Here is a 19,057-nt window from a genome sequence, read left to right as displayed (position 1 = left end):
GCAGAATTCTGGTATTTGCCAAGGTATGGGTCAACCAGGTGATGTTGTCCACACTTCTGAGGCTCCGTCCATCTGGATTACTGCAGATGTCTCCCTTTGTGCTCCCTAAGCACCCATGTGGCGCACAGAAGGGATAAGTGTACAAGTGCCTGCTGAAACACTGTAGTTAGGCCAATCTGAAACAAGCCTAGGGTGCTGCATTCCTCTGAAAGAGCTTGGTCATGCACTTCAGAACTTTGCAAAGAAGCAACTTCAGCCTGGTATGATTTTGCAGGGAATGGCAGAAACATAACACTGTGATTTTAGGTAAAAGTCTGAGGTTATACAAAACAAATATGTCCTAGTATATGTCATTTTAAAGGAATCACTACAGCAAAGTGGAGCTCAGTGTTGTTTCCTGCTTGACTCTTTTATGCCTGTGGCTTCTGTTTTTGCTTTTATTATTTTTGTCCTTCTGCTTCTCGGGGATCCTATCTTTGCAGAGCAATTAAAATTCCCATGCTACGATGTGTCACTGATCTTTGTAACATCCTCCTGGCTTCACAGTAACGAGTGCACTTGGCAATTTACAGTGCTGACAACTCCAGTTTTCTTCCTCTGCTGCTCAGGTGGTCAGAGTCACACAAGTGCCAACAAATTTTAAAAAGCTCAGGAACAGTGATTCTGACTCAGCAGGGCTTTGTACCAAAGTGAGGGCAGGAGAGGTATTGTGCCGAGAGCCCAAAATTGGCTGGCATCTCTGGATAGGAAGTGAAACAGGAAGATCACCTTGTAAGCAGGCTTGGTGCCATCCAAACAGATGGGCTGAAATATAAGCAGCCAAGCAGTCATTTAGGAACACAAAAAGGATTTGTTGAAGGCACATTTCCAAGCATGAAATGTCAGAATGTTTGCCTGTGTCAAGCATCAAACCTGAAGGGAGGGATATGTGCAAGTAGTGTAGGATGAGTTAACACTGAAAACAAACATGTAAATCTGTCCTGGATTCTTTCTGGATGCATTGAAAGCTTTTTTGTAGCTGTGAGACCTGAAAAGGAGGAGTGGAAGAAGAGTCCTGCAAAGCAGTATTATTTCCCTACCATATGGATTACTTTCCACAAATTGTGCTGACAAGGTAAAGAAATTATTTCTTTTGCCTCCCGCAAATGTTGATGTGCAGGAGGCACCTAACATTCTCTGGCTGGTTAGTCTTTAGCAGCTGTATTTAATAGCTTCAGGATAAAGTCTGTAGTACTCTCCAAGATCTAAATAATAGAATCATAGAATGGCCTGGGTAGGGACTGACCTTAAAATAATTTATTATGCACAGAGAAATACCTTAGGAAAGACTTAAAAAACTTGGAGTTGTAGCAAGGACTGAATTGCTTTACTGTAATAAGATCCCAGCTCTGTGACTTATCTGCATAAAAGGTCAACAACAAAAACAGAGAAAGGAAGATATCCACCCAAACTTCCATAACTCTGAAACTCAAGAACTTAGGATGATAATTGATGGAAATGTGCTTTGCTGTTTTTCCATCCACTACAAAAGCCAGACAAATACTTGTCTGCTGATCGAAAGTGCAAAGTAGAGAAGGGGTCATAAAGACAAATGTAATGACTTGAAAGGAAATTAGTTTGCAGGTAAGATTCAAGGCAAAGCCCCTAGTTGCAAGCTAAGCTTTATCTGAGCTTGCACTGTTATGCTCTGTAACTGGTGCCTTGCAGTTCCAGTTTAGAAAGTGGGGAATGAACAAAAGCATTAATCTGACTGAAATCCACATAACAGGATTGTGTGTGAAACAAAAGTGAAACCAGACAGTGCAGTCAGTGAAATACAGCTTGAGGAGGAGGGGTGAATGTGCTGGAAACAGCAGTTTTCTATCCTCTTTACTGCAGCTGAACAAGCTTTAAGAGGCATCAGGCATTAGGGGGACTAGGAAAAATCAGGAGCTGGTTACTGTTACTTGATTTTGCAGCAGAATGTTCTTACCAGAAGTAGAGCTATTTGAGCAGGCTGCCAGGGAAATGATTTGCATTTGGTAGAACTGCCCCTCAGTTCTTGCAGCTCACACTGCCCTTGTGGCACTTTAACACTAGTCATTTGTTGGAGGCTCTGCATTTGATGTTTTGATTTTCACCAGTTGCTCTGCAGAAAAGGATTGTGCAACAGTCGAGGACTACGAGTCTTTGGGAAGAGGAGGAAAACATGCATTCAGAACTCCAAACAGGGAAGCAGTGAGAGAAATTACCTAAATTATGGATAATCTGCTGCATAAATCTGTCTTCTCCTGTTTCATAAAGCTTCCTATCCATGCAGTTTGGAAACTTATATCGACAGTGAAAGCCAAGAGGATTCAAGAAAAGGTAAAAGCAAATTTAAAAAAGCACTACTTCAGTTGTAACCCTGGGGGTGATCTAGCCATATCTTAAAGGGGAGGATCACAAGTTTAGCTGCTCTGCTTTCTAAATGTCAGTATCTGCAAGTAATGGTTCTATTTAGGATTTTATGAGAACACTGTGAATTTGAAAAAAAATTCTCTGAGAACAAATAATTTTTGATTCTGAGGAAATTGCTGGAGACTTAAAGCATTGAGACCATGAAGCTTTAAGTAGTCATTACCTGCCTCTTGAAGATCACAGAAGCCCATCTTTCACTGCTGTCATGAGCTGTTTTCAGTGTAATTCCAGTTCATCTTGAACCACTCATCTCCATACTAGCTGTGTAAAAAAAAAGTTAAACTTCCTTATATTTAACATAGTCTTGAATCTGCTTGTTATGATAAGGGGGAGTATATTTGACAAAATGAATTTCTAAATAGGTATATAAAATAAATAAAAAAATAAACCAGACTTTCCCTCTTTTAACTCTTTTCTTAGCCATAAGCTTTATGTTGTACTGTTCTCTGTTCTGTAAAGGCTTTATCTTTTCTAAGAGATTTTCATTCTTCTAAGATCAGGTGTAGGCACTGGTCAGTATTTTGTCCCTTTGTCATGTAAATCTGTGTTAAATAAAAGGTTGCAGTCTTGGCAGTAGGGCTTGTAACCTGAATTCTTAAATGTTTTGGTAGATCATGATTTCTTGACTGAAATGCAACATGAATATCCTTAGGAGAAGTGAATTGTAATCTGAAGCTGTTGCTGTTTCACAAGGAAATGGAAGCTGTTTTGCATGGGTGGGGGGAGAAGGGGTGAGTCTGGAATGAGGCCGTCTCTGATGAGTTACTGTTCCTTTTCATCCAATATGTGCTGGATATTAAGCTGTATGATGAGCATTCAGAAGAACAAGAGCTATAACAAGAACTGAAATTCTGCATTCCTTTGAAACAGTTAAACTTCTTTGTTTTCTGTGTGCTAAATTATGCTGAATAGCATACTTCTCCACATCAGAGGTCATCCGGCAAAGAAAGACACATTCCTTTGCCATGATATAGTTTGGAAATAAAAAGTGCCAGGGCTGTAACTGGCAGGGGGTGGGTGGGAGGGAAATCTGCTTTTCCTGCTTTAGTACAGTAATGTTCATTATTTTCTTTCTTGCTCCTAATGTTTTTATAATGGCTAACAGCTCAAGCACTACATGCTTAAAGAAACATCGTGTTCATTCTCCTTGGGTTTGTCAGATGTTGGCAGGGCTGATACTCACCACATAGTAACACTTGCTGCTTTGACTCTACAAACACAGAGTGCAGTTTTGCTCTGGAAGCTGCCCTGCATGGTGTTGAAAATAAGCTCTTTATTTCTGAGGATCACAGTCTTTTATTTAGCAGGGTAAGTCCTTGGGATGGTTTGCTTAACACTGACTGAATGTCTTTTAATAAATGTTACCAGTAGATAAATGCATTTTTCTTTGAGGGTTTTTGTTGTTTTCTGACTATTCACCCTTTTCTGATCCCAGTGGGCATTAAATTTGGGTTCCAGAGAGCTTAGCACATTCTAACTGTGCTATTGTCATGTTCTGTTCTGATAGATTGTCTGATGCACATAGTGGTGCTTGTCCAGTCAGAGAGGCAAAAATCACAAGCAAAGGATGCATGCAGGGCTAGTTGGCTAATAACTTTTGAATTGTTCAAGATTTATCCTGACAGCTGAACTTCAGAGGATGCACAGGCCAGTTGCAACTTAAACATTCATTGGTGGAATTGAATTAGAGAATTAGAGATTGAATTAGAGAACAACCTGTAACTTGATGTTAAATTTAATCATTCTGCCTGCATAAGGATGTGAATATCCTTAGTGCAATATACTTCTGTCACTGCTGCTTCCACTGCGGGAAGAAATCCATTTAATCAAAACAAGCATTGATGTGGTTATTAGTCCTGAGACATGCTTCCAAGCATGTTAGTCCTGAGACAAAAAGCTTTATCAATATAAAATGAACTGAATGTGGTGCTACTATTCATCCTCTTTACATTGCTTGATATTGTGCACTGAATGTAATGAGGCTTGTTGAAGAACTGCTGTTCACTGTGGTGTTCCAGAAAAGCTATGCATCCTAGGAGACTTGTTCTCTGATCAAACATTTTAAATGAAATACAACATTAAAATAAGTGTAATGGCTACAATCTGAGGTTAGCTTTGCATGCTCACTTTAATGAGTTGCAATTTCCTCTGGAAACTGACAACTAAAAAAATCCTGTTTACCAGTTGCTTAGAAACCGATCATCAGTAAGAACATTAGACATCAAATATCTCAGTAAATACTAAAGCTGGGAAATAAATGTGTATTGTTCAGAAACTATAGGTTCTGGAAATTACCAGGGCTTTTCATGAAGTCCAAGACATAAACAGATTATAAGAAGGACGTGTGTATAGACAAGAACATCCAGACTTATACTAAGAAGGATAAACTTGCTCGCTTCAATTCTTAAACCATACAATATGGTTTAAGAAGACTGTTTCAAAACTGGCAGTGTATTAAATGTTTCTTTTCTTGGATCAACTTCTGGAATCATTCCTGACTGAACACACAAGGCCCAGGAGCATGGACTTCAGGGAGTATGATCCAATAATGGCATTATTTATGATCTTTGAGATTCTTCTCTTATTTTTAATTCAAACTTGAATGTTTTAAAGCAAAGAAATCTGCAAGCTTTTTAACAAGCCTTATAGAAACGGTATGCAAATGTGTTTTGTGACTACATGGTAAGAGTTTGAAAGCAAGTGACATTTTAACAGCACAGTTGAGTTCAGGAGGTAATTCTGGCTATTTGAGGCTTTTATACCTCTATAGATTTTTCTTAGGAGACTATGTATTTTTTTAAGAGCAATTCTTATCTAATTCTATACATTGAATTTTTCCAGTAAAATGATTATGATTAAGTTCTTGGAAGGTGTGAGGTGTTTAATATTAATTCAGCCTTAGTAAGGAAATGAAACATGCCACTTATTTTCCTGTCTAACATAAAAGGCCTATTATTTCAACATGTTTAAGCAGCCTCTCTGCTTAGATAAAAAACAATAGAAAGTGTGTATGTGGCTTATTTAATGGTGTTTATGCTGGCAGGATTATCTTCTTTCCTTGAAAAAAATTTTCAATTCATTTGGTGAAACAAGAAATTATTTTCTTTTGCCTTTGTTGCTAGTTAGAATATATCTCATTAACATTTGAGGAAATTACTTTTCAAGAGTATTGTAAGGTTACCTCTTTCCAAAACATGCCTATAAAACATAGACTTCCTGTTGAAAATTCCAGCTGGACTCAGATAAAATCTTTTCCTGGAAGAAACTACAGGATGCTTTTTTCATTCACAGTCAGTTTCCAAAGAGTGTGTGACCAATGCTAAAGGAAATGGAAGAACCAACATTTTGTGCCGAGAAACCACCATCTTTCCTCCTGAATCCCAGCAGTAAATAGACATTTCTAACATCCTTTCCAGCCAATATTTCTTTAGAATTATTGCTCAGCCACACACCAGCCACGAGATGAATGCTAAAGTAATTTCTCTAGCTATTAATTCATGCATAAGAGTGATACCATCATTGAGGTTCTGTACAGGAGAATTAACAGATGGGGCTTTGTCCTTTTGGGAACCTACCAAATGAGCTTTGGGAGCTCAGAACTGAGGCAGCACGGAGTGATTTGTACATCGTGCTTGGTATTGAGAGTATGTTTCTTTAACAATTAACACAACTGCTCTGGCAGAACCCTTCTTAGCGTCTTTTCTGAAGGAAGTGAGCTGTATCTGCCCCTTCCCCCAGTAACTGCAGAACTCCTGGATAGAGAGTCTCAAAGAGGTGAAACACCCACACGCATAATGAAAATGAGGCTGGTTGGTAAGAGGGGAGGCATCCTATTAAAAGTGCCTTTAAGAGCAGCATTACATCAAAGAGATCACGCAGGGGAGAAAAATCAGCAGTACTTTGTGTGCTGGAAAGGCTCCCATCAGGTGTTTGCACCTCTCAAGTATTCAAAAGAATAATTCCCAAAGCCTGCCCTGGAGAGGGTAACTGAGAACATCCTTGACTCCTGTCCCTGGTAGTGGTTGATTGCTGCAGCTCAGGCAGTTTATAATTCAGTCAACCAGAGGACACCAGACTGCTGGAGCCCAGGAGGGACATTCCCTAGTCATGAGAGAGTATTGCCATTAGAACATATTTGTCTTTCTCAAGTTTTCCAATCAAATTAATTAAAAAAGCAGTGGCTGAATTGAGAATTAGACAATAGCATCTATGCTGAGTGGCATTAAGCTGCCTTTCCTTCAAATCTCTGTTGTAACTGTGATGGGCAGGATTTGTAGGTCCTTCTAAGGTCTGAGTAGGAACAGTGTACAGATCTTCTTGTAAGGATGTTCTCCTAACAGAGCTTACCAGATGCTTGCTTGTTTAGTGCACTGTTATTTTGCCTTATCTTTAGTTTTTCCCAAAATGGCAACTCTGTTCAAGCCAAGGTCTTATCTCAAAGTAACTGAGGATTTAACACGATCTTTGAGGAAGACAGTGCTCACAAAAGATGAGTCTTTAATCAAGGAGAAAAAAGCTCACAGGCTGCATGCAAATAGGATATAAAGTTTCAATCTGTATTTAACATCTGGAATAATTTATCCGTGGTCAGCCCATACTCTGAAATTGTGGTTAGAAATGCTTATAAAAGACTTTATACAGATGAAATAGAGGTTATAGTCCTTGTGCACAGTTTACAGGTGGAAGTTCTCTGTTACACATGCAGTCAGACTAAAATAAATAATTCCTTACAGCTTTAAAATCTACATTAGTTGAGTCAAATTGGCACTATTCAGCTTTGTCTGTAAAGGTAGTTGTTGTATGCCGAGCAACATTGGTGTAACTGAATCTGACATATGTTTGACACACAATTCCTGAAATTACAGGACTACAGGCATTTTAAAGTACACATTTCACGTGGCAATCTAAGACTTTTGCAAGAATCAGCTCTTCCAAGCGGGAAAGACCTCAGACATCTAGTTAGTTAGCCTGGAGAAGAGATACTGAGGATGCAGCTAAAGGGCCTGAACAGGACATGACTTTATCCAGTGAAAGATCTGGCAGCTTTTGCTGAAATAGCTGGCACTTGATCTCTGCTCTGAGATGAACAATACCTCAGATTCCACACAGGTTAACCTCTAGCTGGAAGTGATGCTGTCTCTTAGTGTGGAGAGATGTCTCTCTCAGCAGAGATGGCATCTGTGGTTGCTGGTGTTATAACAGTGATAATGCTTTTATTATGGCTGTGATAGTTCAAGTGCTACTGCTGGCTTACAAAAAAAAAAAAAAAGGAAGAAAAGAGAGGGGTACTCTGGCTTTGTTTTGCTTTTCTAAAGATTTCTGTATCTAAAGATACATTTGGTGTAGGGGCCTCAGGTTCACAGTGTAAGTTCTCTATGAAATACATAGTGCTTCTCTACTAGGACAGCTAAGAAATCTGTATAGCTATTAATGAAAAGTTAATTGTAATGGCTTTATCATGTCTAGTTAATTTTGTTTACAACAGTGGTATTTTTACTTGTTGGTATGTAAAACTAATGTATATGTTAAATTTAAGATGACACTTTAAAAATGCTGCTTGCTTTAAATGACTAAGGCACTCTGATTTTTGTGGTTAAACAGAGACTTGACTAATTTTCCTAATGAAACATTTTCCCTCATTTCTCTTATTTGTGTTCTGAAGCATAAAAAGCTCTGAGTGCTGTGTATCCCTGGGATGTGGTATCTCCAGAATCTAAAATACTTGGATTCTCTGGGGCTGATGGATATAATGTTGTTTAATATTTTATACTTATATCCATTGTGTCAAAACAATTACTAACAGTTCCTTGCAGCTCACAAATTCATTTGGAAAACTCTGAATTTTCTGATAGAGATGGGCAGCTTAGGTGTGTTCTTTGACACATTAGCTTCTCCTAAGCTCATTTAAATCAATATTGGAGAGACTCCATCAGAACAAATCCCCATTTGATCCAATTTGGCTTTGTGCTAGACTTTCTACTGTAGTCATATAGAAATCCCTGTCAGGACTCTATGAAATTTTCCAAGGATGTATAGATTCATCATTTTTTTTACTCAAAGCAGCAGATTTTTTATTTGAATTATGATCAGTGGCATCAAAGCTTGAATGTTCTGCCTTTTCAGATAAACATCTTTGTTGAATCACCATCTCACATTTCAATCATAGGCTGGGTCTCCACTGCTTTGTGTCAGACATGACCAGACATTTTTTCGAGCATGTGCTATGTCTACCTATACAGACACATTTTAAGATTAGCAGGTTTTAGTGTTGCCATAAGAAACAAGCAGCTAATATAAACCACTTGAAGAAACCACTAGGCTAAGCAAGGATCCTAATCACAAGGCACTGAGCTTCTGCCTTTTTCACAAAAGCAAGAAGGAGCTGTTTTCCAAACAGAAATGATAGAACATATCTAGCTGCTGATGGACTGTGGCAGCTCTTGCCTAACAGTTTATTCAAATTCTTATTTTAATATGTCGTAAAAGTATTAATCTAAATGGTCAATGCTCATTTATTTTTGGAGTCTGAGATGATCTTCTGAAGAAATCTTACACCACTGACATTTTAAATAAGATTGTAGTACATTTCCTGAAATACTGTTTTTCATTCAGGCACTTTTTGTGACACAGGTATCACATCAATCAGATATGGCCAGGTTGGATGTGGCTCTGAGCAACTTGGTCTAGTGAAAGGTGTCCCTACCCATGGCAGGGAGGTTGGAAGCAGATGATGTTTATGGTCCCTTCTAACCCAAACAATTGACAATTTGACAATTCTTCACTTAGGCCAGTATCAAGAGTGAATGGCTGCTGCTGACAGGTGTTGCTTGGGAAGGGAGGGGAGTGGGGCAGGCTGACTGCCACTCCTCAAATCTAGTGAAATGAAAAACCTTAACAGAATAGGCTGTGCAGTAGAAAGCTTATTCTCTCTTTAATCCTTAGCTCAACTATTACAGCTTTATTTAAATAACTGGTAGAACATTGCATGTAAACACAAGTATGCCAAGGATTGAAAACCAAGAGAAAAAAATTGAAAACTAAGATATATTCAACTACTGAAGCTTTATTTGATTACAAATTAAACAAATTATTTGTAACAAAAAAAAAAAATCTGTCCTATCCCACTATTTCCTCTCTTTTTCATATAACAATATGTCTGCCAGATACAGATGGATTAGATTTAATTTTTGGAACTTTCATGTTAGCATTTCTAATGTCATGAAAAGACAAGGAACCCAACAAAGCAACAAAGCTTAGGGAGCATTTAAAGTTCTGAGACAGTCAAACAAAACAGATGCTTGGTTCCTGTTTTCCTAACTGAATTTCCTCAGCTGTGCCCTATCAAATTAGCTTCTTGCATCATCAGATGTACCGACCATGAGCTACAGTTAAGAGTTATTGCGCTCATGAGCACTTAGTAACACATATATTTATTTATGTTTCTCCCCAGGAAATTAGACAGAAATATAGCAGCGCTACTTTTAAACCATATTTTTAAAACAATCAGAGAAGAAACTGCTCAAGAGGCATTAAAAAGGTTTTTTTTGAGTATTAGAAATTCCAGGATTGTCGATCAAAACCATTACAAAAATGAATTATCCTTTCAAATTCTGATTTCTTTTCAGAGAAATTTCATTTGGCCTTTCTATTCAAGTTTTGAGGTTCATGCCTTCCAGATTTTCTATTCAACTAAAAGGATTAGAAGCTTTTTTTCAGCACAGGCAAACTTCTTTGATATAATGGCACCGTTCCACAAACCAGCTTGTAATATCAAACAATACGATATTAAAGCCCAGGAACTACAAAAGCTTAAACACAGCAGTGTTATAGGCACAAGGCTTTGGTTTGTGACCTTCCCCTGGCATTCATGCCATGTCAAAGTCTCTTTATGGTATTTGCTTTGCATCCACAGGAAGTTTGTTATAGGCAGCTACAGCCTATGCCCAGCCCTGAAGACAAAGCAAGGAACCTGAATTAGTAAAAGCAATCTCAATAATAGTGGTCGTCTTTCATACTAACACATGGCATTTTCACTGAGGGCTAAAATAAAACAATATTTGCAGCCACCCTATGTATAGGACTCAGAATTGCTGGCATTGCTGCTGGAAACTTATAAACCTGACCAAATTTCATGTAGCTGCTCCTTCAGTTACAATGCTGCAAAAGGCTCTGTGTTTGGGCAGGGCTAATATCACATGGAAGGACAAGATGTCATGCCACAGCTATTTTAAAAGGTTGCTTGGAATTACTGTCACCAATGACTAGGCTACTTCAAAATAATTTAAATATAGATATATTTAAAAAAAAACCAGTTGTGTTTAAAGAGAAGTGCTTGTGAAGCTTGCATACCTGCAATAAATCTCAAACTCATCAGAAAATATTTGCTAAGAAGTTCCCATTGGGATCAGAAGCCATTGTGTGCAGAGTTGCAAGAATGAAGTTGCTTGTTTTTTTTCTTCAGCGTGGACATACTTCTTTAGGTGGCCTAGGGCTTGGTGGAGGAAGGGGTGGTATTCCCTTTGCTACAAACTGCAAAAGGAGGCAAGTCTGAAAATGGACTTTATTTTTCCTCACCAATTTTCAGCTTCTCTGCTACAGTTCTGCATTCTTTGTGCTTTGACCCTAGAAGCAGTATCTTGATTACACTTTGTAGGATGTAACAGCTGAATTGATGCAAAGCTTAATTTATTCCAACCTAGCTCTCTCTCTTTAGATATTGCAGTGAGGCTATAGTTTCAGATAAAACAGACTTTATAAACAGGAAAAACTGCAACACCAAGGTTACTTTATTCTACAGCCTTTATAATCTGTCCCTGGAAGAGAAAAACAGCATCACTGTACATAAATGTTGAAGATGTGAGGCTGTAAACAACCAAAGATCAAGTTTTCAAAAAGGGAAAACAATTTGGAGTGAAAATTGTGGGAGACACAAAAGATGAATTCTTAAAAGCACCTGTCTTACTGAAATCTGTATCTAATGAAGAAAATACTCCAGGAGTCCTGTTTTGCAACTCCAAGAGAAGCAAAATCATGATTTTGCTACAATGTCAGAGGCTCCCAATGATTGTTTTGTTTTTTCTCTCCATGGATGATTTTTCACAGGTGAGAAACTGATGAATCAGAAAGATTTACATCTTGGTATCATTTTATTTCTGCATATTAGATAAGTCATAGATATATGGCTGGATAGATTTATTATTTGGTAGAACATAATAATAGATAAACTAATGATAAGCAGATTTATGATTAAGTAAATCATAGATATAATAGAAATCATATACATACAATATTTTGATATGATGTGTGGTAGATATGTTCTCATAACAGTATCTTAAAACAACCTAAGATAATCTTTTGAGCTTAAATTTATTGCAAGGCATATTAAAGAAGTAGGATAAAAACCACGCCGCTCATTAGATATCAAAATATTCTGGTCAAGTTTTAAATAGTGTATAGGAAATTCAGGGTAAAAATTTACTTTTAGCCTGAACTTCAAATAGGAAACAAGATTTTTGCTGATTTATCACTACCAGTTTCTGTACTCTAATTATAGAGTGTATCCTCAGAACTCCTCAACAGATCTGGATTAGGCTGGAGGCCCTCAAAGATGGAATGGGAACTGCCCAATTTTTTTCCTGAATGAGAAATGGTTTTTTTTCCCTCCTTCTGAATAGGCAGTTGTCATGCTGAATTGTACTGAATGTCTCCACTAGCCAGATGGTGGGGAGGAGGGCCTATGATACGAGTTTCAACTCTTTTTAAATTAAATCCTCCTCTGGTGCTTCTTGGCTTGCTGCAGATGCACAGAATGCAGCTGACGTTGGCTGCCGAATTACTGGGAGACAAAGGGGCACCTCAGGGCCCTTTCAACCCTGAGGTGAAAGGCTGCTGGAATAAACTCTCCCAATTTATATGATATAGCTGTGGGGTTTGTCTCTCCCATATCCACTCCTGTCACTTTCAGCTGGGGCTGTATCCAACCTTTGGAGATGAATGAATGGAACATGTGATCTATTATTTTAGAGTCAGGCTACTAAACATGGTGATGCTGCTGGGTAATATTTTAGCGCCTATTTTCAAGGCAGACAGAAGCCTTCTGTGTAATATGTGGGTTTTTTTCATTCCCTTGTGCTGAAGATTGATACTCATTAGCAGTGGTATGAAGACACTCCTGGGCACTTGCTCCCACCTCCACTTTGTCCTAGCACAAGCTTGTGTAGTTGGATTGGGAATGAGGTCAGAACAACCTTGTTAAATTTGGGTATTTTTTCTAAGTGTAGTTTACCAACTTTCTGAATGTTACATAACCTGTGTGTGCAATTTTTATTCCTCCCCCTGCAGTCTTATTGTTAACTTTGACTAAGAAAGCATCTGAATACAGATTTAGTCTTTCAGTTCACCAGTTGGGTCTATCTTAAAGTTAGGGGTCTCTACAATAGAGCATGTAGTTGCAATAGAAGCATGCTACATTAATTGCTTTTATTGGTAGCCTTTAAAAATGTGTCTTCAGACCATTCTTTTTTAAGACATAAGGGAGGAAAAAATCCTCTGTATATTTGAATCCATTTACAAGAAATTTATAGTAACACTAAAAATAACAAGGTATATGGGCTTTCTGATAAAACAAAAGTTTGTAACTAATTCCTTCCAACCTGAAAAGTTGCCACATGCTTTCACTTGATAACATTTTTTGGCTCTGAGTCTGAATAAAATTTCACAGCCCAACATATTATGCTTAAGTGTGTTATCAAACAAATCATCATATTCTTGCCAGGAGCCAAAATTGTATAACTATGTAAACATCTGTTTATTAACTGCCAGCTCCTCACTGAGTATTACCTTTGCCCTGTTTTGCTCTCACCCATAGTCTTGAAGAAGAATTTCCAAGAGAGTCTTGGCAAGCTTACTTGTCTGTAATATATGCAGCATTCCTGAAATTCTTGGCACATTAACCATGAATCAATTCAAATGAAATTCAAACTTTGCTATTGCTGTGGTTTTTTTAGTTGTTTATAGTTTCATTGTTGAAATGTCTTTATTCTCCACCACAGACAGCTTGCTGTAACGTAACTGAAATAATTTATAAGTAAATGTGGTGCCTTCTTTGCCATGTAATAAATTGCAGCAATCCTTCAGAAGGACATAGGGAAGAGTTTTCCACCTTCTGCTGTATTCAGGCCACAACATGATGATAGCTGCCTGCAGCTGGCAATGCAGAGGAGTGGAGTCTTTGTCCTGTAGCAGACATCCTAACAAGGCATTTTGCCTGCCTCAGCCAAGACTTCCAATAGTAACTTGCTTCACAGCATATTCCAATTATAGAGCACATGTTTCTTGGCCGTCTTTTAGAGGCAATGTGAAATTAGATATTCACAAAATGTCTCTGGAAATGTGAAGCCTCCAGTAGATAGGATAGAGGCACTTGTGAGAGCTTCCATATTAGCAGTGAATCTTTTACTGGAGTAGTTAGCTTTGAAAACAGTCACTGAGGGGAAAACAGAAAGAAAACAGCTGAAGATCTCTGTGAGTCATAAATAAAGAGAAGGAAAACCTCTTTGGAAAATGTGCAAATAATATTTTTAACTATTTCAAAGTAGTTCAGCTGAAGGAAGAAAATAGCAGATGAATATTAAATATGCGTGTGAGATGGAAGGTATTAAAGAAGAAAAGTATGGAAGATGAAATGCAGGTTTGAGATAAGTTGAGTGCTATGGTCAGAAAATGAATTAACATTCTTTGCCTGAAGGATAGATTAAACCTGATTTTCTTGAATGCTTTGAGTATTGATTAAAGGTTTTAATCCTGTCACTGTTTTACACTGCCTTCCTCCACTAGTTCTGGGAGTTCAGCAGTAGAGCCTTTTTTTGAGGCAGGCTTTCTTCTTGGCTAGATCAGTCTTCCTGAGCTGGGTTATCAAGAGAGGAAAATGTCAGGGCCAATGCAGAACTTGGCACCAGCAGAAGGGCAATCACAGAAGCCTGATTTTATGTCAAATTAAAATGCTGTGGTGCTGCACCCCTTCTCTGAACGCATAATATTGGTAGGGATGCTGCTTAGAGATGGGATGACATGGTTAAATTCAAGTGCTTTAAAAATCAGTGAAATATAATTTAAGACTCCCATAAACCAAAGTTCCTTAATTAGCATAATTGCACAGTGTCAAGACAGGGCTGAGCTAAGGTAATTTGAAATTGTAGTTATGTTTCTTACATTCTAACATGCTCAGAATTATAAAATTAAATGAGCACTTATTTCCTCTGAGCACTTATTTCCTTTGGGAAAACTATATATTTTTTCTTCTTTTAAGCTTGAACTGATTTTATACACACACACACACACACACACACACACACACACACATACACACATAACATTTGGAGATGAGGTGATTGCTTCTATCTGCTATCAGTTGAAAAGCATGGATGGAAAGGATGTGGAGATGAAATTTGCAACAGGCTTTACAAATTATGTGACATTTAATGCATGTAAATGAGAAGCTCCAGTATCATCCCTTCTCTGTCCTGACTCCAGTCATATAAGAACTCTTTAGAAGACTGTAAAAGCACTGGTGAGTTTTTGACTTCCAGATGAAAGACAACAAAAATTTGATTACATCAAATGGAAGTCCATCTTACCAGAAACCAGGTTTCTTCTTCCATGAAAGCTAATTTATAATCAGTGTATTGAGGGATGTGTAAGTTATACCTAAAGCAAGCAAGCAAGCAGTGGAGAAAACTGTTTTGACAGAAAGATCATATACTAACCCTTTACGACCCAAAGTGAAATCCTATAGAAAGCTTTGTCCATATTAAAATATTATCAATGATAGGGTTCAGAAAAATGTCTCGTTATAATGTATACATAAATTCCTATGAGATTAACAAAATTTGTAACAGATTTCAGTAGCATTACTCAATGCTGACAAACTTTAAACAAATGCATCTTGAGAAGGATACTATAAAACAATAAAAGAATTTGGAAGCTCACTTCAGAGCAACAAGTATTTCGAATGCTGTCATGGTCTGAAAAGTAACTTCAACAAAATTCTGTGCAATAAATCTCTGATCTGTGAACCATGCAGTTATAGGTATCCTTGTTATGTTTAAAATACATTTTGCTGCTTTTGGTAGTGCTGTAGCACATGGAAGCCATTGAGATGAAGCTGAATTGATCAAGATCCCAACGATTAAACCAATCTTGAAGTTCAGCTTGCATATAAACAAATTGCAAGTTAAGGCCTATCTGTTTTATATCATTAGAGTGAATTCTCCCTTTTTTGCTTCCAACTGATTGATGGTACTTCCTGGAATATAATGTATTTACTACTTTTTAATTCTCCAAGCTTTCCAGAGGCCTTTGATTCTTCTGAAGAAATAGAAAGGCAGCTAAAACCAGCGTTTTGTGTTGCTTCTAGATTCGTACAAAAGTTATGTGTGCTTTTTTACAGCTGCCTGTTATAAAACCCAACAAGTAATCAAAACCTAGACAACCAGTTCTGTTTATCAAATCATTAGTTTTTAGCCCTGAAAGCCTAAGAGAGAAGAGAAAGTACTGAAAGCAGGAGTACCTATTCATGCACCCCATACCTGTTCTACCCTTTTGGCTGTGCCAGAACAACCACTTCTGATTTAATTAGAGAAGTCTGTATTCACTCATGTGCTGGGTTATTCCAGACATGAATCAGTTCCCACATGAATTCAGGTGTGGGTCAGTTTGGGTTTGTGTGTCTGAAATAATCTAGTGGCTGCCTGCTGCTGACAGCCACTTACAGAAGGCAAAGTCTGACTCAGCCATGGAGAGGAGGTAAATTATGAGAATTTCTTGGGGAAAAGGACAGGGAGGGGATGTGGTGGTGGTGGTGGTGGTGGTGGTGGTGGTTGGGTGGCAGGAACCCTTTTTTGTCGATGCAGAACACTCAGGGTGGTGCTGTGTGGCACTGAAACTCGGTAACACAGCAAGAGAAGGAGAATGCCTGGGGCAGGGGGCTGCTTAAGTTGCCATTGAATGCTCATGAAATGCTCATGAAACTCTGCTCTCCTGAATGTAAACCTATTTCCACAAGGTTTGTTTGTTTTTATGAAGTATTTTCATGACTGTGAACTAGAAAGAGAAAATGCTAACAACCACCAGTATTCAGTCTTTTTCCTCCCAAACCTATAAGTACAGCATATACTTTCAAGTACTTTAAAAAAAAAGAGATTTTAACTGCGACATTTCAGGACTGTTTGTGTACATTTTTCTGGTTTGTATACGTATTTTCAATAGAATTATTCTGTTTGGGCTAGGCATGTTTGCTTACTGGAAATTCAGAGGAGCATTTCATTGCAAGATTTTTTTTTAAGATTAAAAGAAATAAAACAAATATTATTGTAGTTTGTGAATACAACTGGCTATGACAGTTTACTGTAAGCAAAGCCTTTTTTTAATTTCAGACTTATCTCTACAATCATATTTTAATAATGTGCTTTAGTTTGCCAAATAACGCCTTTGCCACACACTTTAATGAGGCTTCCTGAAGATATTAAGGCTGTCCTAATACTCTTGTGAATCAAGCTTACATTAAGGATGGGATTTTTGAAGAAACATTTACCAGCAGTTGTAAATAAAATACTTTGAGCATTTTTTATTAAACAGCCCCTGTTTGCATGTGTGGAATATAGCAGGAACCGTAATATGATTTTCAAGGATGGATATAGTCCTTGTATAATGCTGAAGTGGCACTTCCCAGCTGCCTGGCAGCATCATAGGCTGTAATATTGGTAGATGTACATAATGTGAAAGAGATTAAGCCTCAAAGATGAAACTTTTTTAGTTGTTACTATAGAGTAGCACTTGCTTTTGACTTCTTTTCTTGTTAGATACGTGAACACAGAATGTTGCTTAGTATGCAGACTTTGTCACAGATATTTAGGTCTCAATTGTGAACAATCTAAGTAATGTTCAGGAATTCCCATTCTGCTCTCCCAAACTTTTCACAATGTAAAGAAGTCCAAACATGTTGTGGATGTAGACAGTATTAGGACTGACAGGTTTTGGGTTTTCTCCATGAAATATTTACCTAAGTTTTAATATTTAATGACAGCATATGATATTGAAAGCAAGACCTACCTGTTTTAACAAAGTAACTAAATGGTTAATTTTTTTTGTTGGCTGCATCTGTTTTGTGTTGAAATTGTGGCATTATAACTGTGAGCATGTCATGAGTGTCTTGGAAGGGTTCTTAGTTTGTTTTCATACAAGTTAACAGAAGTGCTGTCTCGGAGGACAGTCACTGCTACTTGTAGTGGGATACTTCATGGAGTAACCATGGAGATACTCAAGTAACATGGCAACTACATGGGGCAGGTCAGAAATTATGTACTAGGTAATCTCAAAGTATTAACCTGCCTGTTGTCATCTTAATTTCCTGAATGCAAATATCTGGAGCCTTTACTTTAGGGCAACACTTCTAACTCTTCTCAAAATATATTGACAAATCTATATTACATTAGCACTCAACATTATCTTCAAAAGAATCAAGGATGCTCTTTAGCTTCAAGGGGCATGCTATTATGGGTTGTGAGATTCATTTGAAATGCTAAAATTCAGTTCTGTGAAATGCTGCTTATGAGCTGACAAAGACTGAGTTTGGTTTCTTCTGCTGCTAAAGAAAAACAAAGCCAAGGTGACAGGTCGTTAATCATGAGATGTCAATGCAAGTGCTTTTTTCAGACCATGTTGTCACTGCTCCTTTAGAAATGGGGTGTAAAGCCTACAATTAGCATGTCTTCATTAGATTTTGACCTTGAAATCTGAAAGGTATTTTGTTCTTGCTGGTAGTGTACATCATACCTTAAATTAAAATGAATCATCTGAGTGGAAGTTACTTTTACTTAAAAACTTCCTCAGCTGGAGTTCAGTATTGCAACTATAGTTTCAAATAATACTCCTTTGGTGTCAACATGAACATAATTGAGTTGATAAAGCATCCCCTCCCCCCCCCCCGAATTCAACTAGTTATAACCCCACCCCCCCCCCCGAATTCAACTAGTTATTAGGGTTGGTGACTCCATAATTGGTAGCTAAAATCTACCTTTAAAATAGTTACCTGATGTGTTTTAAGATTTTTTATTAAGTTGATTTTTTTTCCTGCTAACATTTACATCCTATGTTTTGCTAACATATGATAATGTGGTGGTGCAAAACCAAGCAGGGCTGCCAGCCTAGCCTGGCTGTACTGAAACTCTAACAGGAGCTACCTAAGGCCTTGAGATGACTCTGGGGAGATTCCCATTATTAGAAAAAAAAAATCATTTTTAGGGCGATCAGGTGCTCGAATAGGCTGCCAAGGCAGGTTGTGGAGCCACCATGTCTGAAGTGTTCAAGAGTGTTACGGCACTGAGTGTTATGGTCTTAGTGGCAGTGCTGGGTGCACACTTGGACTGGATAATCTGAAAGGCCTTTCTTTTCCAGCCTTGATGATTCTGATTCTACTCCATGTGCGTGACCCCGGTTTGCATGGGAGGGCGGCAGAGCAGCGCTCTGAGGCGGGCGGGAATGACGGGGTTGTTTTCCCACGCCAGGAGGGCCGGGTTTGGCTGCCGGCGCTGGCGCCGAGCCCGGCGGGGCCGAGGGCACG

At 38.1% G+C, this 19,057-nt stretch overlaps 1 protein-coding gene across 2 annotated transcripts in view; it reads left to right on the top strand.

Annotated features, from left to right (window-relative positions):
• Positions 1-2,045: 2,045 nt before the first annotated feature.
• Positions 2,046-19,057, top strand: part of ATP2C1 (ATPase secretory pathway Ca2+ transporting 1) — a 62,187-nt gene continuing 45,175 nt past the window's right edge. The window contains exon 1 of one of the 2 annotated variants that reach the window (XM_014308189.2): positions 2,046-2,346. In XM_014308189.2, the coding sequence (XP_014163664.1) occupies positions 2,239-2,346 (108 nt within the window). In that variant the 5' untranslated portion in view covers positions 2,046-2,238. Of the gene's footprint in view, positions 2,347-6,353; positions 6,366-19,057 lie in introns of those variants that run through there. The other variant, XM_014308190.2, reaches the window with a different exon arrangement.

This window comes from Geospiza fortis, unplaced genomic scaffold (genome assembly GCF_000277835.1).
Source record: "Geospiza fortis unplaced genomic scaffold, GeoFor_1.0 scaffold346, whole genome shotgun sequence".
Lineage (NCBI taxonomy): Eukaryota > Metazoa > Chordata > Aves > Passeriformes > Thraupidae > Geospiza > Geospiza fortis.
This window is presented reverse-complemented; position numbering and strand designations above follow the sequence as displayed.